General features: G+C 41.6%; 1 protein-coding gene across 1 annotated transcript in view; it reads right to left on the reverse strand.

Moving 5' to 3' along the window:
* Positions 1-13,651: 13,651 nt before the first annotated feature.
* The window catches only part of ksr2 (kinase suppressor of ras 2), a 106,372-nt gene continuing 94,022 nt past the window's right edge, over positions 13,652-26,001 (reverse strand). Inside the window, exon 22 of the mRNA XM_084359803.1 lies at positions 13,652-20,490. Within this exon, the coding sequence (XP_084215929.1) occupies positions 20,484-20,490 (7 nt within the window). The 3' untranslated portion in view covers positions 13,652-20,483. The remainder of the gene's footprint in view (positions 20,491-26,001) is intronic.

The raw sequence follows: 26,001 nt of genomic DNA on the forward strand, positions 1-26,001 counted from the left end.
GCCGTGGTGGCCGGAGCTCTGGATGTCGGAGCAGGAGCTCCATCGCTGCCCTCCGGTGCTAGTGTTGCTGTCAGAAGATCTCAGCCTTGTGGAAGCACCACCAGCTCTGAAAATTCCTTTGGCACAAACTCCACTCAGTAGCGGCGAAGGCGACGTTGGTAGAGCAGCCAAAGGAGCAAAAAGTTTGACAGCTCCAATTTAGTTGAGTCATCCTGGGAATCATAGAGGGGAAAGGAGCGTCTATTTTTGCCTTTAACCACCAAGGCCCAGGTAGAACAGCCAGGAGACGGGTCGACAGAGTGTTTTACTCCCGCTGGTAGACCGGTGGATTCGAGACACTCCAACGAGGAAAGCCGAGAGCCGAGGTCAGCCTGATGCTGGAGAAGGAGTGAGATGAGCTGCTCGATGGAGGCAGATTCACTCCTGATCTCAGAGACAAACGAGGATGTGACAATCCTCATGATGCGTCCATCAAGACCTCACAGACCTCGGGTAAGTCAAAAAACCAAGTAAAGCAGAGTCCAAAAATCGATGGTCTTAGCCCCGTCTGTGTGGATTTCTGACCTTTAATCGGCTCACTTTTGGTTGTTGGTTGCTCTGCTGCTGAAGTTTTTCCCCTGTTCACACACTGTGTAAGCCTCGGCTCAGACGTCAGAAAACACTGACACACTCACAGAGGTTTTATCTCTGTCTTATGCTCCTGTCATTGGAAGGGTGCGACACATATCTTAATACCCTGGCACAGGTGGAGATTCAGTAACCAATCAACAGGTGTATCAACCTTGAGACACTTGTCAGTCTTTTTCACAGTAGACATTTTGACTTGTTATAGAAGTAGAGGTGTCACTACTACCATTAACAATGGCTCCTTGGTAGTGATGTGTGCTAGTAAGAAATTAAAGTGTGACAGTGAGCTGACGTGCACAACCAGCACCCTGAAAGTAAAACAGCTAGTGAATTTCAGTCATCATTATTTTTATTATTTACACCTTTACTTTTAGGATGATTCACCTTTGATATGTATGATGCTAGATTTTTACCTTTAGTCAATTTTAATAACAACTATTTTTTTAAAAAGATACAAATTAGTCTGCATTGATTTTTATTGTGTTATTTTTATGTGATACATTACATGGCATGTTTCTCATCAAAACAGAAAGACTGTTGAATGCATCAGTAGAACAAAACTCTGAGGTGAGGGATTTGTCTAATGGTGATGCTGGTGATCCTGGTGTGGAACAACTAAGTGATTAAGATAATGAATGACAATTAACACTGGTAACTTTGTAAAGTAATGTATTCCTTTGCTTGCAATCTAAACGCATCTGTTTCTGCAGCATTTCAGACAGGCTATTAGATGTGACAGACTGTTCCGATACTCAAAAGGGACATTCCTAGTTTAGAGTTCGGAGCAAGTTAAATTGAAATGCTGCATTGTTTGCTAATTTGTTTTGGCATTGCAATGTTCAGGGAAATTCAGGGTTAAATGTTTTAGTAGTAGTGTGCCGAAAAAGGCTGAAGAAGACTGCAAGCTGGTAATTGTGGACATAAACAATGTTGGATTTAAGATGTTAAAAACAAAAACAAACAAAAACAAACTCTTTTTTTATTTCTTTATACTGAAATACAATCACATGCCACAGCATTTTTTAGTGGAAAACACCATTGGTCGTTGCTCTGCATCTTCACCCAAAAACGCCTGTGTCCTCTCCTGTCTACCAGGTCTCCTAAAAGTAGCTCCTGAAGCATGATGTTTTAATCTCCAACAGAGAACAAATATACATTTTATTTGTTTGCAAGAATACTCCACAGACCAACTTTAAGGAAGAAACATCAATGAAAACTTTGAACATGACTGGTCACATCAATTTTCATGGTTGTTTACCAAATAAATAATCTGTCATGAAACATTACAACATGGCCACCGTGTTAGCCTCTCTGCTTTGGTTGCCCTGTTTGCTAATATATTTTATTGTCTGCACCTGAAGGCAGCACAATAAAGAAATTGATTCAACACCAGTCGCAGCCAGCTGATGACAGTTGCTCCTCTCAAACTTCTCCTGGTATGTTTATCATGTACATTCCAAGTTTCACTGTGTTGGCTCTCGGTTCTTAATTGGCACTTGTGCACACTCAGATGCCTCTCAAAAAATTCCATGAAATGGTGACGTTAAATGTTTTGATCACTTGTTCTAAGCAGTGATTAATGGGCCCTCGCACCCTCAGGTGTTGTTGGGGTGTGAGGCAGCAACGGCCCAGCAGCCTGACTCTGACGGTTCAACACGCCTCAACACGCCTCAGCAGAAGTCTTCAGTGCGCACACTGTATGGGATCCACAGTGCGGAAGATCTGGGTATTTTTATATCCGGGAACTCAAGCTTTTTTGGCTTCATGCACCACTGAGCAATGGGGCTCTGCCTCCAAAGCTGTTTTCAGATTTTAAATGTAAATTTCTTGGTTAAAAAAGTAAATTTCCACCCTGATTGACTTTTGTAGAAAGTTTCATGAGTATTTGATGTTTTTATGTTAAATGGCACAGCTGAGCCACTCCACCCAAAGGCATGTAAAGGCACACCCTTTGGTAACCACTGGTCAAAGCAGGTTTTATGTTAGTAAGTTTCCTGGCAATTTTTAAATGTTGCACTCAACATTGCATATGACATTGGAAATAAGGTCCCCCTGGTATCTCACCTGCTAGAGCATGCACCCCATGTACAAAGATGGACCCGTGAACCCGTGAACAAAAACACAAACATTTATATGTATCAGTCAGGCTCTTGTGTATTGTACATAATGCAAATATGCTTGAATGCCATTAAACTGCATCCTTCCTTATTTTCCTTTCTGTAAGAAACCACTGATTGAATGTGACAACAGCTCAATGAATGAATTTCACGAAAACGTGTAAAATTTGGGGTTTCTGCCCAAATAAAGTGTTTGAACACTGCACGTTATGAATAGTGGTGCGGCACCATCAGGGTAGAAACAGAGAATTTGTGTTTGGGATGATGCCCCTTTATTTGTTTGAGCTCCTGACCCCCCAAATGTCTGCGCACATCCCTGTGCAACTGAGCCACTCCACCCAGCGCTAGCAAGTTCAGGTTGGATAAAAGAAAATTAAAACCTGCAGAAATGCCCCAAAGCTTGTAAAATGACAAATGAAGATTGCAAGGAGTGGTAGTGTAGCCTACCTTTCACACGTTGTAGTAATTGAAAAAAGAAAAATAGCCTAATTCAATTAACACCAGAGGGCACTTGTTGAGTCTGATGGCAAAAGCACAGCTGCTCAAGCCTCCTTTGGGGTCTATCTGTGCATGAGCCTGTTTACTTGGTTGTGACAACCACATCCAATAAAAAAAAAAAACAGAGCTTGGAAATAAACTTCTGATTTAAAATCTGCACAGCAAAAATCAACAGCATCTTGCGTGACCTTTCAAAGAACTGTGTTATATTAAAAGAAAAGTGAAGGAGCCTTTGTTCGGCTCATTGGTCTCCTGAGCCCTTCAAAGTGTTTCTTTACAAATGCAAAAGCAATAGTCTGAGCAACGACCGTGAAATTCTCTTGCATTTGAAATCACTGGACATGATGAAAATTGCGGTAGGAAACCGTCTCTCACCGTGGTCCCTGACGACCGCTGAGATCGAGGCGCTCGCCTGGCTCTAAATGTTCCTTCAAATCATCGCTCTGAGACTATGACCACAATGTGACCAGATATTTTACAGTCCACACGAGGTCACTTCAACCTATTAGAGATTTAAAACTTAACGGCATAAGGTGTTGAAATTACTTTCCCCAAATTCCAATGAAGCACAATAATGGGCTCCATGGGAGGGGCAAACAATTTCAAATTCATAATCTATAAGTCAGGATGAGCCCAAAGGTGCTATTGATCTACAGAACTTTAAATTAGTTTTCCAAAAACTTCCACCAAACGAGTGTGGGTATATTTCCATTTTGTGTTGCAATGGTCTTAAACAATTGATGTGGTCATGGCAAACAATCCGCAAACATCTATAAATATGTTTGAATCTCCGCAGGAAACACCAACAATGCAAATTATTTCAATAATGTGAGCTGGGTAATGCTATTATCCAGTGACTGCTTCACATTATCATCATATTTCAAATGCAACTCCTTGATGGATTGTGCAGCCATTTTCATCCCGCCAACAACCTTGCAAAACACAGAGAGCTCCCAGCAATGGCCTCATCCCTTTCATCCTAATGATAATTAAAGTTAAAGACAGGCTTTTGTGTGCCTTTGTGTTTTAGCATGTTCCCATCTGCCGCTGCCTTGCTTCTGAAATTCTGCCAGGAAGAACGACGACTCCCCGAAAGGTCAAGCTTGTCATTAGCCGTGAGGCTCTTCACTGCTTCTTCTCACATAATTCAGAGGCCCTCTGCAAAGTAATTGCTGTAGGTGTTCACCCCAGGCTCCATGAGCTGTGTAGTGTCATAAAGCACAATGTCTTCTCTGCATTTTGTGTTTCAAACATGTTGCAGCACCTATAAAGAAGATTTGACTTTTCATTAAACCATGTAGATCAGAGCTCTCTTTCCACAGTACAAATATAATCAAACCTGACAAAATGTACTAATTACATGTATCATCAATACACATATTTATTCATAAATTGAAGTATTACTTAAATATCGAACATATTGTTCAACAATAGCACGCTGTAGCTTTAAGACTGCACAATGCTGTAAGTCATTACTGGAGAACATAATTATTTTTTTTCAGCATCAGTTGTCAAAGAAGTGGGTTTAAAGTCTGATCCTACTCAGGAGACCTGCTGGTTTTCACATGAGCCATCTCATCAGGGAGTGATGTACACAAGGTGAATGTAAGGTGATCCCAAATAACTGCAATTAACTGTAATTAACTGTAATTAAGTGGTAGAATAGAAAAAAAACAGCAGTCATCATGGGCAGGATTAGGAGCTGCTGGTTTCTCCTTGTTGAATTTTAGTAACAATAGCACCGCTTATTCAAACACTTCTGTGTATTTTGATCAAAGCAGATCTACCTCAACCCCCCAAATTGATTTTTCATCCGACTTTGCTGTGCTCCCGTTTCAATCAGTAGACATGTGGGAGGGAACTGTTTCTCAATATTGATTCCCCCATTGTTTGCAGAATGAAACAGAAACATGTGGTTTACAAGTCCTGATGCTGATAGTAATACAGACAGAAAAATACAAGCTTGGCTCAACAGGAAATTAACAGCTTACAGACCCGCTGAGTGGACTAACTAATGACTTCTGCTTCTCTGTCTGCAGGGGCTGGACCTGAAGGCAGCATCACGTCCTCCACACGTCCTTGTACTGGCTTTTTGTTGACATGTCTTTTGGGTTGCAAGACACTAAACACTAAACGCTTTGTATTATAAACTAATTTGTTGTAAACAAATTATAACAAAGAAAAGTAAAGCGAAAATATGTTTTGTGCATGATTTTTCTTTCTGTTAGAAACCACTGATAGAATGTGACAACAACTCAACAATGAATGTGTCAAAGGGCAGGAGTGACTGTTTTTAAGTATTTTATATTGTTGCGTGCTGTGTTTGTTTGTTTTGTTGCATGGTTTTATTGCTGCAAACTGGTTTGCCTGCACTTGTCACTGCTTGATGTCTGCACTCCCCTTAACTCACTTGATTGCCTGATAACCTGCACCTGGTAGATCTGCTTGATTTTGTAACAGGCACTGGCAACCACCAATTGGCTTCCTGAGAATGAAGTGCAGAGCGAGGACGGTGGTATACCAGGCTGGTGGTGAGAGGGAGACTGACGAGCCGCCACCTTTTCTCTGCTGCACCCACACAGAAGAAATGCCCCAAAGCTTGTAAAATGACAAATGAAGATTGCAAGGAGTGGCAGAGTAGCCCACCTTTCCCTTGTGGTATTAATGAATGAAAAAATAATGATAATGGCCGCGTTCCCCAGATTCGTAAAGAAGCTCTTAAGTGCTAAGATCTTCTTAGGAGCGCTCTTAAGAACGCTGTGAAAGAAGGATGTGTTTCCCAGAGTCGCTCTTAGCTTAAGAGAAGATCTTTCACTAAGAAGGAAATGTAAGATCGAGCTGACCCACTCTTAACAGCCTTCTTAGCGACCGAATGCTCAGTGATCAAGCCGCGTCAGGGAAATTTACATCCTCCACTTTTCGAAATAATAAAACAATGCTCAATGTTGAAATGCGCTCATAGCTGCGGACCACTTGCGCAAGAAACATAGGTTAATAGAAGAAGAAGAAAAAAAACTTTTTATTGAATTACACGTTTAAGTTTTCCACACACATCTGCATATGAGTTTATAGTACTACACATAAAAAACAACAACCCTGTGGCATTTCACAGATATCAAGGAAACAGATGTAATTAAACTCAGCTGAACCTCATCCAGAGAGGCTTCACCTGCTACTCTGCGTTGCCAAAGTCCGCGCGTGTGAGAAACCATGGCTGCAATACAGCACATTCTCCCTGCGAACCAACAGCGTCGCCGTGCGCGAAGCCAGACGGTTTACATAGATGCATACGTGCGTCAGCACTTCTCCCCACTGGACGTGCTGTCAGACCGGGCTGTCCAGGCAAAGTACCGGCTGCCCCGTGCGGAGATCCAACGGCTGATCACTCGGTGTCTCCACACATTCCGAGAGCAACCCGCTGTAATTTTGGCCTCAGCCCGGAGGTGCAGCTCCTGGCTGCGCTGCGTTTTTACGCAGTGGGGAGCTTTCTGGAGGTGGTGGGGGACGGCACTGGCCTCAGCAAGGCATCGGTGTCACGGAGTGTGGCAGCTGTGACACCGATTCTCCTGCGCCATGCCATGGATGGCACCCTCATTCCAATCCACAATCCCTCCCTGGTGGATCCGTGCTGGATCGGTAGAAAGCACTACGCGGCCGTCAACACACCCACACCCGCACCCACACCCCGCCCACACACACACACACACACACACACACGATACATGCGTAGCCTAATTGCACCGGTGGGGGACCACGGGGCGCTGTGTGTGACTTATGCGCTGATAAAGAGGTGGGTGATCGATTTGCCTGGCATCGATTGATTCAGCACAGCAGCACCGCGGTGGACAGCTCCCACTAAGAGCTTCTTAAGAAGCTTCTTTGGCTTGATCTTAAGGTTCTCCTAAAGCCCAGTTTATGCTTCTGCGTCGCGGCGACGGCGGAGCTACGTCGTCGACCCTACGCCGTCATTGAGCATTCGAAGTTCTGCGTCGAGGGAACGCGTTCAATTCACCGCCAAGCCGGGGGGGGGATTGGTTTCGGGGGGTTCTTGCTCTCTTGCACTGCAGTTGCGGTCAGAGCGGATATGCTGTGTAGCATTCTGGTCACAGTGTGGGGCTACAAGCTACATGCTGCACAACACCAATACTCCTCCTGCCCTGCTGGGATCTCACAAAGCATGGAGTTCACAAGCAATAGAAGATAAGCATGCAGGCAGCAGAAGTAACTGGCGGTGTTGTTATACTGTTGACCGGAAAAGCAACTGCCGGAATGACGGTCTGAGCGGACCAATCCCAGTCCTTGCCGTTCGCGTCTCGACACGTCGACGTGACGCGTAGTCAGGATTTTTTGGAGGCGCACGTCAAGCCTAGTTTATGCTTCTGCGTCGCGGCGACGGCGGAGCTACGTCGTCGACCCTACGCCGTCATTGAGCATTCGAAGTTCTGCGTCGAGGGAACGCGTTCAATTCACCGCCAAGCGGGGGGGGGGGGGGATTGGTTTCGGGGGGTTCTTGCTCTCTTGCACTGCAGTTGCGGTCAGAGCGGATATGCTGTGTAGCATTCTGGTCACAGTGTGGGGCTACAAGCTACATGCTACACAACACCAATACTCCTCCTGCCCTGCTGGGATCTCACAAAGCATGCAGTTCACAAGCAATAGGAGACAAGCATGCAAGCAGCAGAAGTAACTGGCGGTGTTGTTATACTGTTGACCGGAAAAGCAACTGCCGGAATGACGGTCTGAGCGGACCAATCCCAGTCCTTGCCGTTCGCGTCTCGACGCGTCGACGTGACGCGTAGTCAGGATTTTTTGGAGGCGCACGTCAGGCTACGGCGCAGGGTCTGCGTAGGGGTCTGCGTCGACGACGTAGCTACGCCGTCGCCGCGACGCAGAAGCATAAATCAAGCTTCAGGCTACGGCGCAGGGTCTGCGTAGGGGTCTGCGTCGACGACGTAGCTACGCCGTCGCCGCGACGCAGAAGCATAAATCAAGCTTAAGAAGGCAGCTAAGAAGGCGTCTGGGAAACACCCGCATCTTAGCGCTCCTTCTTAGCCGAACCCTTCTTAAGTCCTTAAGAACGATCGAATCTGGGAAACGCCGCCAATAACAGCCTAATTCAGTTAATACTGTTAGCTTCGGCTAACAGGGGATATAAGTGTACGTGCGTGATGAAGGATGACTCTGGAGAGGATTATCTCACTTTACGTACTTTTGCTGACGAGTTGCCGAACACGCAGGTAGGTAGCCTACAGATGCCATGAAACGCTCTAGCTCCGATGCAGACAGACTTTTAGTCCACAACGAAGCAGGCGAGCGATCTTCAACAACACTGTACTCAAACTGGAACTCCCTGAACACAACACAGGAAATCTGTCACATAGCTGCCAACTCTCCCGCCTTCGCCATGTGACACACGGTTTTGCCTGTTTTCACACCCACTCAACCGTGTGTCACACGGCGAAAGCGTGAGAGTTGGCAGCTATGCTGTAACTAACACGCAGTTCCAGCAGAGGTCAAATGCCATAACTACATCACAAACAATAAACAATATCTGTTCAATAGAATAATAACATTAACAGCATTACAATACCAAAGGGCACTTGTTGAGTCTGATGGCAAAAGCACAGGTCACACCTCCTTTGGGGTCTATCTGTGCATGTGCCCGTTTGCTTGGTTGTGACAACCACATCTAATAAAAAAAAACAGAGCTTGGAAACTTCTGATTTGAAATCTGCACAGCAAAAATCAACAGCATCTTGCGTGACCTTTCAAAGAACTGTGTTATATTAAAAGACAAGTGAAGGAGCCTTTGTTCGGCTCACTGATCTCCTGAGCCCTTCAGAATGTTATTTCTTTACAAATGCAAAAGCAATAGTCTGATCAAAGACTGTGAAATTATTTTGCATTGAAATCAGCTGAGTCACTTCACCCAAAGGCACCCCCTTTGGTAAACACTGGTGACGGTTTTACGATCATAAGTTTCCTGGCAATTGTTAAATGTTGCAATCAGGCACACACCTCTCCAAAATCCCATGAACGCATTCTTGAGTTACGATGGCTTGTTTCACACAGATACTGTATTCTCCAGACGGTACAACACAAAATATGACATTGGAAATAAGGTCCCCCTGGTATCTCACCTGCTCGAGCGTGCACCCCATGTACAAAGATGCTCCCGTGAAAAAAACTAACCAAAACACAAACATTTATATATATCACAGGCTCTTGTGTATTGTACATAATGGAAATCTGTTTGAATTAAACTGCATCCTTTCCTCTCTGTAAGAAACCACTGATTGAATGTGACAACAACTCAACAATGAATGGATTTTATATAAACAGGTCAGATTTGGGGTTTCTATAGGAATGAAGTGTTTGAACGCTGCACGTTATGAATAGTGCGTTATTATGAATGGTGGTGTGGCACCATCGGAGTGGGAAACGGAGGATTTGGGTGTGGGGAGAGTGCCCCTGTATTTGCTTGAGCTCCTGCCCCCCAAATGTCTGTGCACGTCCTGCACAGCTGAACCACTCCACCCAGCACTATTAAGTTCAGGTTGTCTACCTTTCCCTCGTTGTATTAATTGAAAAAATAATAACAGCCTTATATGACTCCTGCTACATGATGATAAATAGATATTAGAAGCACTGACTGAGAAATGTCTATTTATTTCGAGTGTCAAAGCCTAAAAATGATGTGGATGCCGTCTACTGCACACATTGGAAACTACAGGTGGTTAGAGCCCAGATTATGTTCATGTTGAGCCCACACTGGTAAAGATAAAACATGTAACATTGCATTAAAATAACTAAAAATGACTCCCTAAGTTATATACTGTTTTCTTTTTTTGAGTTCTGTACTTACATCAAACACAGATAAATCTGCATTTTTACTCAAGGTGACAGTGTGTTTCATTTGGTTGCATGTCACTATTACTTCAGAGAGGGAGAGTCAGAGAACGAGGCAGTAAGTTGGCAAACAAGGCTAAAGGTAATGTGATACACCTTTAATGCATTACTTCCTGTATCAATATTCCAGCCTGAGTCACATAGATATATTCTCATCAGCAGTGGTGGTTGTTTAACAATGAAGACAACAACTGCTATGATCCCATGCTACTTCTGTCTTTTGTTTTGTTTTGATTGAGAGACCCCTTGTCATCATTATCATTGTTGTTGGCCTAGAGTGATTCTTGAATTGACCTGACTGTAAAATTACATGAAATAGTGCTGTATCTATTCTAGCAAGTTGGGATTTTTCCAATGTATTGAATGACCCTGATCTGATCACAGCTAATACTGTGTTTTATGCTCAGGCCTGAGCGTTGATTGCTGTACATGGCTGTGGTACCAAAAAAGAAAAAAGAAGATGATTAACTCACTCTGAAACTTTTGCTTTTACAGTATTTAAAGGTGCAATATGTAATAATTGGCCACCTGTCGAAGCTCACTCAAAACAAATAGGGGGCAGCATTTCGCCAGAGTAATAACCCCCCCCCTTAAAGCTACGCACCACTACATGTTTTATTTATTATCAAAGTGGGCGACTTTTTATTTTATTCATTGTCTCAAACACAGAGAATGTGTTCAGTCTTGTGTTTTGTTGTTTGCAGCATCCTTGTTCTTAAATTTCATAAATGCACCAAAACTTGGTATTATTGTAATGGAGAAACAAAGCTCATTTATGCCTATTAATAATCTTGATACGCTAATATTGATTTTTTAGTCTGTGTTATTGTCATTATAAAGCGAAAATATGTTTTGCAGCTCCAAGCAATTACTTGATAGTAAGGGTTGCTGACCTCGGCCCTATTAGAACCAACAGCAGAAGGATGACAGAAAATAAAGGAAGAGAGAGACAGGGAAACATGTCCCCTGTCAGACTCGAGGACGTTGTGGTTAACAGGGTGCTTTCCATTGTTCTAATTCTCTGCCTCCTCCTGTCCTTGCTCCCGTCCTGTGACCTGAAAGTCGTTTGAGGTCCACCACCAGAATGTCCCAACACCTCAAATGGAGACGAGGAGAGAGGAGGCTCCCAGAGGAGGTGGGAGCAAGGAAACACAAGTTTATCCTGTGAGTAAGCCTCGTTTTTCTTTTCTTTTCAGAGGGCAACATCCCTTCAATTGGAGTCCGTCACTTGATTGGTCTGCTGATCGGACAAGACAGTGAAAGGAATGCCATAACTGTAAAATTAATATTATTGCATTGTTCTTATTACTCAAAGTCAATCTTGGCTTATTCAAAAGAACAGCACAGTCACACTTACAATATCAGCCTGAGCCTGAAAAGGAGGTCAGACTACTCACGTCTGCTCTGTTTTCTCAGTAAAAAACACATTTTACTGTGTCGTTTCCATCAGTCACACTCTACGATGGCCTGACACAGCTATCTACAATCAGTCCTGAAGCAGCCGTAAGCAGGTACCAGGAGTATTTCTTTTAAACTGTTGCTTCATTATCTCTAAATATTGGATACTTGGGATGCTGTTCATCACGAGTAATTGCAGGCTCCTCAAAATGCTGCTGGAGGGAGCGAGGATGTCCCGGTTGGTGAATTAAATTCCTCCATCATTGCCTCTCATCCTCGCTTCTCCGCTGGGAGGCGCTAAGATTCGAGGAAGAGACACAAGTAAAGGAAATGAAGGAACAACTTTAGCCAAATGGAAAGTAGCCATGTGCCTTAAGCCCACATGCCTGACTGATATCATTTTCTGCTAATCTTAAATACTCTTGAATACTCAAAGTCTCTTAAAAAGGAAGGCAATGATGAGTAAAGTGCACTTACACTCTATATATTCTATGTAGTACCATATGCTTCCTTTCCGCCCTTAAGTACAAACCAGATGAAAGGTTTTTATTACAGAAACAATGTACCTACCTGCACTTGTCTGCACATGAAAGCAAGCTGAACCATCAGTTGTTGGTGGTCAGAGGTAAATTAATGTGTATTTATGGTACATTGAGATGGGAGTCCGCAAAGAACAGGAAGTAGATTTCTTTTTCTTTTAAGTCCACTGATTTACATCCCCCCTCTGACATCTGAAATTACACTGATTGTATCCATGAAGGAGGTCCATGAGCCATACACATCTCCAGCTGACATAGTTTGAGTCAAGTATGATTGCATACGTGACCTTCCAGGGCTCCAGTTTCTGACCAAAGTGAAATGTGCCATATCACATCACACAAGCTGCAATCCAGCTGAATCCTGCAGAGTCTTTGCACCAGAACTCAGGGAATCAGAGTTAAAAAGAAAGGCTGATATCTGATCCCCTGCAAAGGTGGTTATTGTTTTCGTCTCAGCACTATATTATGTTTGTTCTGGATTCTGTGGTTCAGTTTTCATCTGCGCATACAGCCCATGGTAATTTCTATTTACAGATTTTCCAAAAGTTCAATTTTTTTTGCACCACTTTTTTCATATGCCTTGAAAATGCTGAACATTGTCAAGAAACGTTGCTCCTAAAAACAGTTTAGTGAGTAGGAATCTATCTTGTCACGTCATTACTTGGAGTCCGAGCAGATATTTAATGGCTAATAAAACCAGGTTCCAATTTAAATGAATGGGGAGAGAGCCATAAATTCACTTTCAATGGTCACAGAGATGTAAAAACTGCATGTATAGAATCAACAGTCAAATCTGAGGGGGGAAAACATCGACAATGAGCCTTTTATGTCCTCAGAGGGAGCAGGTCCTCTTCTACGCCATGTTGCTTCCCCATGTTGTTAGAGTGGACGAACTAAACACTGGCTCCAGAAAGGCACCTTTTTTGTGTGTGTGTTTTTAGCGACCACTGTAGGTTCTCCTACATGCTTGGAAGAACAGGATTTGTTCATTAATATGGGTCCCTGCACTGGATTAGTGGATGGGCGTTTAGCATTTTGGAAATAAACATTTAGATTTTAAAAGTTTAACAAGTGATTAACATAATTACCAAGCACATCTACTAATGGTTCAGTTGCAGGATGCCCTGTTTTAGATTTGTGATGCAGTGTGCGTGAGTGTGTGCGTGCTATCCTTCAAATTACTGCCATGAGCTATAATAGAAAAGCATCAAATGAGTTTGGTTGGCTTTCCTTGGTCAATATCAAGAGAATAATAAATTAGCTTTCTAAATTTAATGTCAGGGCAACATAAACTGCATTAATAGCAACATTAATGATGTCTCGGGGCAAAATATGAGTCAGACTGTTTGCATTAAAAAAAAACATCAATCTCGTCTCACGGAACAGAGACAGAGTCGTAGCACATGAAGGAGTCGGCTTCAGTCAGATATTCTGATGCTTTTTGGAGACGGCGTGTCTTCTGCTACCTTTTTAGTTTTATTGCTCGGTGCGATCATTTGGAGTGTACAAACAAAATAGCAGGGAACAGCCTCCAACAACACGAAATTATCACTTAAAGTTTTTATTGACAATTTCTCTTCTCCTCCGGACAGTAGAATAAACCCAAATGTTGCACAAAAAAACACAAATTTTATAACAAGGCCTGCAAATTGTAATTCATTGACATTCAGTTGACCAGCAGAAACTAAATCATTTCTGGAAGGGTAGAAAACTTTTATAAACTTTACTGTACAAATTATACAAATGATGATCCATTACAAGCTTGAATGATAGATATGCTCTTTCGAGTAAGGACAGCGTTATGTGTTGTCGATGTTATCATGAGGATGATGATGCTGATGGTCATGATTTCGATGAGGAGGGGGGTTGAGGATTTGTCGAAATCAAAGTCAGGAGCCTGGAGGGGAAGAAGCATCATTGTGACTGTGTTGCAGCAAAGCACTGTAGTTACAAAATGACAACAAAGGAGGAAAAACTGACATGGTTTACAGAGGGATGAGCCCTGGACAAAAATACTTCTCCTTTACAGCACACAGTATCTATTCAAAGGATGACAGCAGATTCAGAGCACATTTGAATCAGCAATATAACCGTGAATCAAAATATAGACCAGTTGTGAGCCGTTGTCCTCAATAAGGAGGATGTAATGTATATTTAGGCTAATCTGTTCATGTTGTATCAACTTTTCCCTTCTGGAAAAGCTGCTTGTGATTGACATCATCCTGTACATTCTCAAGTTTTCATAACTGTGATTTAATGACAGCAATACAGTCGACTTTTTAAACTTTCCAAACAAAAGCAGGAAAATAAAGAATGTGGACAGACTTTTTGTGAGCAGCCCTTTCAGTGAGTTCCCTTTTAGCTTATAACAGTCAAACTGAGAACAATTTCTTATTTCTTGGTGCCAAATGGCACAACAGACGTCACTGTCCTTCATGCTGAATCTCTGGCTTTAGAGGAATCGTATCCATATTTTGGAATATTTGCTTATTCTCTTTCTTGTCAAGAGTGAGATTAGAAGATTGATACCACACGTGTGTCTGTGCAGTAGGTATGAATGATATGGGTTAATGTAGGAAAAGATTGTGTTTTGGCTTAACATATCTGTTTTGGTTGCCAAAAACATAGCTGGAGATTTCCAAAGATCTTGTCAAAAACACCAGCTTTTGTTGACACAAATTTGACTGGGAAATTGGCCAGAAGTCTCCTTAAAAATATCCAGTGGTGTCACGCTTATAAATGTTGAAACGTAGTCTCAAACTGTGGCCACTGGCTCGGCAGCCTTGGATGTGATATGACGTAGGCCTACCACCAAATACCACCGATACAAGATGACCGCCCTTGTATCCTCGTGAATATGCATCTTCGATCTTTTATCTACAGTCTGTGCTGCAGGATCCTGCTACACATTTACCGTACAGATGTGAGTGGTATCGATCTTCTCATCTTACTCTTAGCAGAAAAGCTATTAAGTGTATTTCCCAAAATGTCAGACTATTGCTTTAAAGCTAGAAATGCGGCATCTTCAACATATATCTTTTAACACATTTTGTTTTTTTTATAATGAACTTGTTTGAAGTAAGTTACACAGGAAGAAGTCGTAATTTTTTGAAATAAAATCACAGACTTTATGATAATTCACATAAGCATATGTTTCTGTAGAGTTCCTGCAGCCTGTCATGCTTGACGTCAATGAACTGTAAGCAATTCTAAGTAGGAAAATAAACATCTTCGCGTCCATTCATCTGCATGGACTCATCTGCATTTGTCATGGAAAGCTGGTTTCCCACGAACGACCGTGCGGCATGACACTCACATGAGGTGAGCAGGGGACCTGAGGACAGCTCATTTTGCAGTCTAGAGCTGCCTTGATTCTTCAGTGAATTATGTGTTTTTTTCACATTCCCTTTTTTGATGTCCTGCCACTGTGTTTGATCTCAACAGGGCCCTATTAGCCAAGTGCATGTAGGAAGGTTAAGAGGAGTTGCAGAGAAATAGGCCTGACGGTGTTCGTCCTCTGCCCACACCGTGTACACTCAAACAAGATGCAGCTTTATCATCCAAAGAGAACTGTTTCAAAACCAGCAGGAATGGAGCTGGCAATGGACTTTCAAACTTTTAACTAGAGTGGGCGCCAATTTCCATTCATATTTGTCTAGTGATCAAAATTATTAAGCAGCATGTACAAAGTTTCTTTTCCTTTCCTTTCTTAGTGGACACCTTTATGTGCACATCAAAAATATGAATCAGACAATTATGTTAGCAGGGCAAGGTTCATGGAAATGCCACATATTCTAACCTAACACCATGAAATCCAAATCAAATGAAAGGACCAAAACTAACGATGACTTTAGTCTTTGAACAAGTATTAATATATCTGATTCCTCTGTGCCACAGACCTACATTGTTGTCTAAAATCAAAAACAAATCAGTGATCTACTGGGTTCTTTCATTACCATGTACATGAGCAGAGTAGTTTATTTTGAGTCAATCCCACAAACATCCCCCTCCTGGTGTTAATACCAAACACCAAATCCTCAGCTGAAAATAGTCCTGCAAATGCACTACTACTTTTGCTAAACTCTTCAGTGCCCAGCTGTTTCAGGAAACCTTTTATTTTTTTTAAGAAAAAATGAAAGTATCCTTTCATTACATGTTTTTAAAGGTGCCCTGTGAAGTTTTCTTAAACCAGAAGGTTCTACCTTGAGTGTTTCTTACAAAACCATGCTGTGTGTATCCGTGAGGTCTAACAAGCATGTTGAGTGCATTTTCTTCTCATAAAACAAAATTATTTAAACTATATTTTAGTGTATGATTTCTGGTGTTGCTTTGCTGCCTTTGCTGGTGCATTGCTATGTTTCTTTGCATGGTCCTACTCAAAGAAAAAAAAGCTTAAAGGGTAACTCCGTCAATTTGACACATTTGTTAAAGTGTGTTTACAGATCTTGGGGAGTACTAAAGCGTATGTGAAAAAAGTAGGATGAATCCTTTTTGTGGCTACAGAGGAAGCTACATGTAATCTGATAAATTTCCTCCAGTGATGTCACTCAGGGGCTTAGTTGCATTGTGGGTATCGTAGGCACCAGGTTTTCAAAAGGAAGAAGAATGTGCGGAATAATATCTCTGGTTCTGCTTCATCGAACTGTCCATAATGAGCCCAAACAGTGTTGTAAGCAGTGGGCTGCTTTGTAAAACCTGGTGCCTACATTGCCCACAATGCAACTTGGCCACTGAGTGATGTCACCGGAGGTAATTTATCATAATAATTAATTAACAAACTAAATAAACAAACAGTCTGTGTTTTCATGATTGAATAAACTGAACACACAAACTGACTAAAGGGATAGTTTAGGTCTTTTGATGTGGGGTTGTATGAGGTACTTATCCCTAGTCAGTGTATTACCTGCAGTAAATGACCGTCAGCTCTCCCCCTGTGTGGAGAAGCAACACGTAGCACCGACAGGGAAGCAGAGCATTGTACTGCTAAACGGGACCGAAAGCAGGGCGTATTTTAGCCACAAAAGAACGCACATCAAAAAGAAATATAAATTATATATCCATTCAAGTGTACTCTATATTTTCAGCATTATTGGCACTTTACATTGACTTCAGGCAGCTCTTTCAGCTGTTGGGTCAGACTTTCAGCTGCTGTCTGAGGCAATGTAAAGCGCCAATCGTTCAAAATATAACATACACTAAAAAGATATATGTTTGTTAGGTGGACCTTCTTTTAGGTCGCTTAAATAAGTCTAGCTGTCTGTACCGTGTACTTCCCTGTCTGTGCCACGCGCTGCTTCTCCACACAGGGGGAGAGCTACTGCAGGTGATACACTGACTAGGTATAAGTGCCTCATACACCCCACATCTGTTTAATTTGTTTATATTTGCCAGACCCTGCCACCTTCCTAGCCTCAAACTGTGTTCTGGGGACCTTATTTTCCTTTGAGGAAGGCATATTCAGTTATGGATTAGTCATCAGTTTGTATTATCAGCTGATCAATATTGTAAATATTACTTTTCTGAGTATTCTGTGCTCTGCCTGGAGCTTTAAACATACCAACAAATTGACCTGCTGCTCCAGATGGTGATTGAGTATCGTTCACTTTGAATGGAAAACTTTTGGGGGAAAATTTTGGAAATAGTTGCATAATCATGTGCATGTAAGTGTACAGTTCTAACAGATAGATGTCAGAAAATGACAAACCAGAGCTTTTCTAACTCACTCTGTCCAAGCATGAGCATTTTTGCACGGTTAAGGTACAGCGTACAGCATATGTAGCAACTGTGGCTGTTAATTGAGCTGTGCAGACCAACCCCGAATTACAAACAGGTCATTTTCAGGCTGCCTCTGTAGAACGTCGTCAGATTTACAGGAGCGAGGCCTCAAGTGCTCTCGCCCGAGACTGAACAGGGAGTTTTGATATGAAATGCCTCATCTTGATTAATATATCAGAATCAGACCTTATTGGAAGATGCGTTCCCTAAACAAATCAAAATAATTTATGTAAAAGTTGCAGGTGTAGTGAAAGACAAAACGTTTCTTTGATTACCACTAGAAAAATGTCAAATGCATACTCAAAACTGTCAACAACGAGTAGTTAAGTCTATTAAATCTGCACTTTAGCAAAATATTTTCCTTTTTTAAAATACTGAACTGTATGTTGTCTTTAGTTTAATTGCATAGCCTTCAGGTCTTTAGACACCTGCATATGTGGGGGAACAGTTTAGCTCTCTCATAAATACATATAAATATGTATATGTCCAATTATCTGTATTTTAGTACCTGTGCAGATTTCTCAAACAGGATTCGCACTGTGATTCACAACAAAAAGAACACCCACAATCATTCCACTGGATGCGCATATCAATGGAGGTATTTTAACATTCGTCCGGTGGGTGCAAGTCTTGGGAATTAATCTAATTCTTCTTCACTCACTGGGAAAAGATTAATGCGTCAGTCCAGACAAAAAGGTGTGCCGATTTCCAAGTTAGGCGACCATGTAATAGAATCAATTACACTGAGATGTCCTCATCAGGAGGTTTGCAATAGCTTGCTCGAGCTTTGCAGCAAAGTTGAGATGCTTGGTTCAGAGTTTAAAGTAGATCCGAGATAAACAGCTGTGTTTCTCTTCCAAAGAAAAAAAATAACAGTGAATAGCAAAATGACATTGTGCACAGATAACACTAAAGAAGGTGTTTTGTATCAATTGGCAGCATTGTGGAAGCAGAAAATTAGAGTCATATCTGTGTGCATTCATAAACAGGCTAAGGGGTAAATGTGGATGACAGAAACAAGAATCACATTTTTCCTTAAAATGAATGACCACTGCTGCTGAGGTGCCCGTGAACAAGGCACTTGACCTCTTGACTGCACATACGCAGCTGCTTTGTGGCCACCAGTAGATGTCTGTTGATGTCTGCAGCTGTGTGTGACATGTAGCATCCACACAACTGCACAACGTTCAAAGTACTGTGTCGATTCAACCCTGCCTACTAGAAATTATGTTCATATATTATTCAATTGTTTTCCCAATTACACTGTGGTATGAACCGTAATCTCTGCCACTCCTGGGTTGTGTTCACAGGCTACATTTATGTTCTGCACAGAAGACAGGTTAGTGGTGGGCATACAAAGCGCACTGTGATGCCCTTTGGTTGAGGTTGGGGGCAGATTCAGTCTTATGTTTCAAATCACTTTCACAACAGTCTTTCCCTAACCTTAATAAAGTGCTGCGAGTGCTTGAACATAAAAATTGTAATAATGCCGATACGAGCAGATACTGAATCGCAAGGGAGGTATAAATGTATATTTCAACCTTTAGCAGATACGTTCATTTAAAAAGGTTTCTCCATTGTGCTCAGTATTTCTCTCTACCTACATTAGATAGCATTATGGTTTGCTGTTGCAATTTACCAGTATATTGTCATTATTTCTAGGAGAGAGGGTTGTATGTGGTGGTGTGGGACTGTTTTTGGGCCACAGGCACAGTCAAAAAAAGAAAAAAAAAAGAAACTTTGTTTGCAAAAACAAAATGTAGTGATGCTGTGGAAAATAATGTAAATGCAATGCATTCACTGGTAAAGTTGGTATCACAGAAACACACATTTTGAAGCACAGTGGCCAAGCTTCGCTGTCCGATGCAAACTATGAATCTCCATATTTGGTGATTTTTAAATTTTTGGATGAACTAAAAGAGTAAATGTTAATCGTCAAGAGACAAACATACATTAAAGTCTGGCAAATTGTCGACAGTGTCAAGAAACCAAAAACGTGAGTACTTTGCTTGAATCATTCCAGGTTGACATTGTGGAGATAAAAGGTCTTCACAGGATGGCGACCAAAATTACTGACCATGGTAACTTCAAAATGTGTCAAAATGACTCCTTTGCATAATTTCACACTCCAGATGTTGTAATTAACAGTTTGTAGCTGTCATGAGCTCCCTACAGAACAAGCTGAGAATGATATGTTGCACAATCATGATATCAAAAAACCCATTTGCAGCTATAAGATGAGTTGCAGCATGGCATGAATGATGTTTTATGCGTGTTGAAATCCCTCAACAGAAAGACAAGGGCGTCGTTTTGGGGAAGGGCTTCAGGCATAGAGCGGAGAAAGGCCTCTTTGTTTGAAAGTCTGCGGCGTGTTTGTTACCCACTCTGGCAAAGTGGGGTCAATACTGACCGCTAAAGGGTCCAATCAGGCATTTAGGGGAAACATGTATGTGTCAGAGCTGGAGCAGAAGAAGAAGGAGGAGTGGGAAAGGTGGGGGTTGTGGAAGCAGGGTGGGGCGAGAGAGGGTGGGTGGTGGGGCAGGCGGGCAGGCGGTGGAGCAGATGTGAGCAGAGCTGAGGACGAGCTTCACGCAAAGACACAGTCCCATCGATGCCTCCGTTACAGCCTGGAGCAGGAGGGGGGAGGGAGGGAAAACAGAAACAACATTAAATCGCAAGCCGTCTTAACACACAGCCCTGCAGGACACCACACTGTTAACAGGCTATACAGTACGTTCAGACAGACAGCCAACAATGCAGAGGACATGAAATCAAATTTAAATCGCACCCCAGAATTGTATTTCAGGTGTTCTTTTAATTTAGCCAATCCAAGGATGACAAGGACAGCAGTGAAGGGAAAACTCAATGCATTCACATGTTCTGCACTGTGAGTGGAAGATGCTCTCACAGAAAGTCATTCAGTCGCGATGAATTTTAAAAAAAAGCATAGTTTTGCAGCCATAGTTAGCAAAAGTTTTGCTTATTTCACGCGAGGGATTTCTGTATGTGCTCCAAAGTTGGGAAAACATGATGTCACAGTGTACCAATCACAATTAAGCAACATTTGAATCAAAATCTGATGAGAGTTGGGCCTTTGTCTGTCAATCAACCAGGCTCAGTCACTTTCTGGAGTCTCCACTGGTTGTCTGGCAAATTTATAGTGATGAAGAGACACCAGGAACTCTTCATTTTTATACTGTGTTTTTTGTACGTTTTAAAATGTATTAATTTGTAACTTTTAGAGGTGCTGGTAGGCAGATTTGTTCACTTTGAGCAAAATCAGACAGGCTCTTTGCATCCTGTTTCTACAGCTAAGCTAACCATCTGCTGGCTGTATATTTACCTGAAACATGCTTCCAATCTCCTATGCTTCAAACTATGACACTACTTACCTCTGTCGGGTCAGTTTTGCACATGTTAGAGGACTAGTTCGAGAAACATTTCACATTGAATATGTTTTGGATGTGCAGGAAAGGAGGAAATTAGGTGACCTTCATAATGGTAAATAATGAACAACATGTTTAAGGTTGTGAAACTTTTTGGTTTGGTTTGGTTATGCACTATAGCTACTTGTTTAGGTTTAGGAGAACATCACACTGACAGCACATCAAAACATCATGCTAAAGGGGCGTCGCCCGAGGGATAACTTCAGCATCATAATTTGAAGTACAGGGCGACTGATCATTTGATGCACTGGGAACGAGAAGTATCATCAATTTTCTCATCTAACTCTCAGCAAGAAATTAAATAAGCGTATTACTCAAAATGTTGAATTGTTCATACAATTTTTTTTTCTCTGTGAACTTTTACTTTGATTGAGGCTTACTTTTAATGAATGTTTAATGTTACAGAGAGATTACTGTAAGGTCAGATTTGGTATAAATAAATTGTATTTGTCTGGCAGTTGCACAGACTTACTGATGAGATTTGCACTTCACCAAAAATCCCAATTGCACAAATATTTTTTTCATGATTGCAAAATAGAAAAGGGCATACAGTGGTATTCAGTTGTAAAAATTCAAGATCCAGACAAGCTTTTAAAATCATCATATCATCACATAATGTGCACACCAGAATTCAAAACTTAGCATCCAGGAAAAAAACTACAATGGATCTACAATGGAGCAAGTCTGAGTGGCACTGTCGTTGCACATTATCTGCCAGATGGGCCAGCATAGGGCCTGCTGGAGGGGAAGACAGGGTCACATCCTCCCTCCTCTTGCATTATGTAAGATTTATTTTTGGGACGTACAGTTCAAGCCAGTGTGGGTTTGCCAAGTGGTTGTCAGACAGTCAACCACTCTCGGGCTCTTGAGCAGGATATGAAATCACCACGGTTTGACCGCCAAAAACTTCTTCCTCAAATGTGTCAGACAGGCTGCCTCGCTGGTTGTAATTATTCAGTCAGCAAAGACATTTCCACCTGATTTGATACCAAGAGTATTTCTGGCATTAGTGTTACATGTATATGCTCACTGAATCAGGCCAACAGCTGCGTGGGACTTACTGCTGCGTACATACAGGTGTTGCCAGCATGTTGCCTGGCACGGCGTTGAGCTCAGTAAAGCTGAACCTTTAGGACATCCCCCTTATATGGCACATTTTGTAGTGCTTAGTCTCTTTCTGTCTCTTTTTTTCTCTGTCTGCCTTCCAAACCCCTGATCTAATGAAATACATCACCAGCATAATAAGCCACGTGGGTGTCTTTAAATGAATAAAGACAACCCCACAAGTCCTTTGAGGTTACATGGCAGAGCTAATCTGCTGCTTTAAATTGGCTATCTTCAAAGACATATACAGTGTGTTTCTGAAGACGTGCATCATGTTTGTGAAGGTGAACACTGACTTAATCTAATTAGCCTCATTTATCTAATCAAGGTCCTTGGAGAAGAGAAACTCTTTGGACATTGCTGTGTCTTCAATCACGTTCGATACAAACTAGGAGTTATTCACCAACGTGGTGTGTTGATTTTTTTTTTAGGTGTCTTTTTAACAACTTGCCTCACCTAACTCTACATACCTTGGTGATTTCCTACATTTCCCAGAATACCTCATTAAAAAGCTTCAGACAACCTTGTTGCATGTTACTTGTAGCTAGAGAGAGCAACAGCCATAGCATAGTTAGAGAAAATATGTGAGTCATAGCTCTGGATGTATTATGCTGGGTTCAGGCTACATGATATCAGCCCGACCCGACAAACGGAGGGCATGGGGAACAAAAATTAGCATTCACTGCATGACATTTGATTGCTTTGCCCCATGTGGTGTGTCATACTGGATGACACAACGACAGAAAGACTAGCATGCTATGTATTTTTAGTTGCCTTCTGCAGATTTTTGGATTTGTTCCAAACTTTAACTAATTGGAGCTCAGGGCTCTCTTCCTTGCACAAACGTAACCATGGCAAAGCCACGACGTGGAACTGTGTTTTTAGGTTTTTCCGAACTTAAGTCAGCCAGTATCATGCACACTACTTCAGGCATCATTGATTGTTTACATTCTTTATCCAGGAAGTTCATCCCTCGCACAGCGCTCCCAATGATATCATGTATGTCATGAAAGACGTCAAGCTAGACCAATATTGTATTCTGTCATGTTTCTCTGTCAAGTCAGAGCAAGAATTTATGACTCTACAAAAACCTAATTTGAAGCAAGCGACAAAAATATCGAGTTGTCTGAACCTGGCAGTAGGAGAGCTTGTTAAAGTTTGGCAGCTTTGATGCCAATTTGTCCGAATAGCTAAACACTGTACTGCAACCATGAGTATGTTATAGAGTTTTGTAGTATCATTAACCAATCACAATCGTCTCGGGTGGGATAAAGCCCAAGTTGCAGCTACAGTGCCCCTGCAAAATATTGTTTTGAAATTGAACTTGTTTTGGATATGGGGAGGTGAGGCTCGTTTAAGTTCGTACTGCTAAATCCAGGTGCTGTATTGTATGCAACTGGACTTGTTTCAGTTTCGGTTGTTCCAGTTTGACATAGATGGAATTCTTTACTCCTCTTTTCAAACCATCTGTCTTCTCTTGACATCTTGGCCACACCTGATGTCAAGACATCTTGGCCAGAGGAGACAGCTGGTTTGAAAGAGGAGTAAAGGAATTTATGTATGTCAAAATGGAACGTCCATCTTTGAACAGAGGAGGTGGCCTAAGACATCACCCACCTACAATGCTGTAGAGTTTACCTTGAGTGAAGTTCTGTTGCAAATACCGGACAATAATATCATCAATCAATTTTTTTTTAAAAAGAAGTGATTTTTCTGTTTGGTGTTGCCATGTGGATCAACTCCCACGGTTACTCTGTTATATGAGCAGCTTTTATATTTTCCTCACCGACAGTACAACCATTTAAGAATGGATTCAATGAAAGATGATGACGGTGAACAAAATATCACGAATAGATGAAAAGGGTTGGAACTGAAAATTAACGTGCAAACATCAGGACAAACTGACAAGAAATATTGTCTAAATGGCTTTTTTTTGTCTTCACTGTTGTGTGTCTTTTTAAATTAATTCATCCTCTTTCTTTCTTTGTTCCTTTTTCTTTCTCACTTTGAATCAAGTTGCTGTCATAAAACCCTTTTTCCCTTTCATTTCACTTAGAATTATTATATAACCGCAGTTGTTACTATAACTACTGAGGACCAAAATGATCTCAGCACAGATTGTACATGAACCCGACCATCAGGTTTTGACACGGTGGAGCCACAAAATCTTTCAATCCCTTGGGAATTGCTCTGTAGTAACATTCATGCTTTCATTTCCTAGAAATGTGTAACATCTCATTTTTTTTATTTTTATTCCATGACTCAAATTATGTTATCCATTATAAAATCAACTTGTAAATGTAATATCTGGTTTAATTTTCTCTCAAATCCCAATTGTTTGTACTTTTGCTCTTTGCCTCTGTATGTAATGTAACGAGAAATGCACTGAACCTGATCAGGTTTTAACACTTTTAAAGAAACTCGACAGAAACCAAGCATTCATGCTCTGATGGGCTTCAGCCTCCCGTAGATTGGGTGATGTGGATTTTTTACGCTTCAGCGGCCGAGGCTGGGGTTTGGAGATGGAGGTAGAGATGAAGAGGGAGGAGGACTGGCTGTGCAGACGACAGAGCTCTCATCTGTTCGTCTATTTATCTATCGTCCCATTTTCCCGCTCCATGCCCTCACTAACTCACTCTCTCTTCAGCCAGTGACTCACTGACACTGTGTGGCACACAAACACACACACAAGCATGCACACACTGTCATCCGTACATCAACTGGTTTACAGAGAAGATGAGACGAACGAAAGACAGAAAAATACCAGATCTTGGGATCGGTGCTGTTTTAGCCTCACTGATGTTAAATCTACTCTTAATTTAAAACTTAGAACTTATTTTAAAGTCGAAAAACTGGATATATTCAACATCCTTGGCACCACTTTGGTTTTCTAAAATGTGAATTGAATGAGCTTCCAGCAAAGTTACACAAAGTAACCATTACAGAGGTTTGGGACCCTTCATCCACCTGACATTAATGAAAAATTAGGTTTGTCACATGATGCAACGACGATCACCTGAAGCTCAATATCAGCAAAACAAATGGGGCTGTTGGACTACAATGCTTCAAATATGGATGTTGCTACAAAGAAGCTTCAAATTCTAAATGTGGATGCTTCGTACACATGTTCAACCGGATCACAGTCTCCCCTCCCATTCCTGTTGAGTTATGGCGTTGAATAATGGCCAGAAAAGTGTTTTTGCAGAACATTGTGATGTCAAAGTTAAGTTAACATGTGACCTTTTGGAAATAAAATTGTCATCACTTCATCATTTTATCCTAATAGTCATTTGTGTGAAATGTTGTCAAAATTAGCATATGCATTCATGAGTTAGGGCCTAAGACGTGTTTTGTGAGATCAAATTGACGTCTAACCTTCGTATACCATAATCTGATAAGTTCATCCTTGACTCTAAGTAGACATTTGTGCCAAATATTTTTAACTTTTTTCTGGTCTCAGTAAGATGAATGCATGGATGTCTTGTGTTTGTTACTGCATGCAGAACAAATTTCTTGTCATTGATGAACCCTGCTAAGCTCAGTTCATGGATGTCATGGAAACAGGTTCTCTCAAAGGAAGAGTAGAAA

Source organism: Pagrus pagrus (genome assembly GCF_965226575.1).
Source record: "Pagrus pagrus genome assembly, chromosome: 8".
Taxonomy (NCBI): Eukaryota; Metazoa; Chordata; class Actinopteri; order Spariformes; family Sparidae; genus Pagrus; species Pagrus pagrus.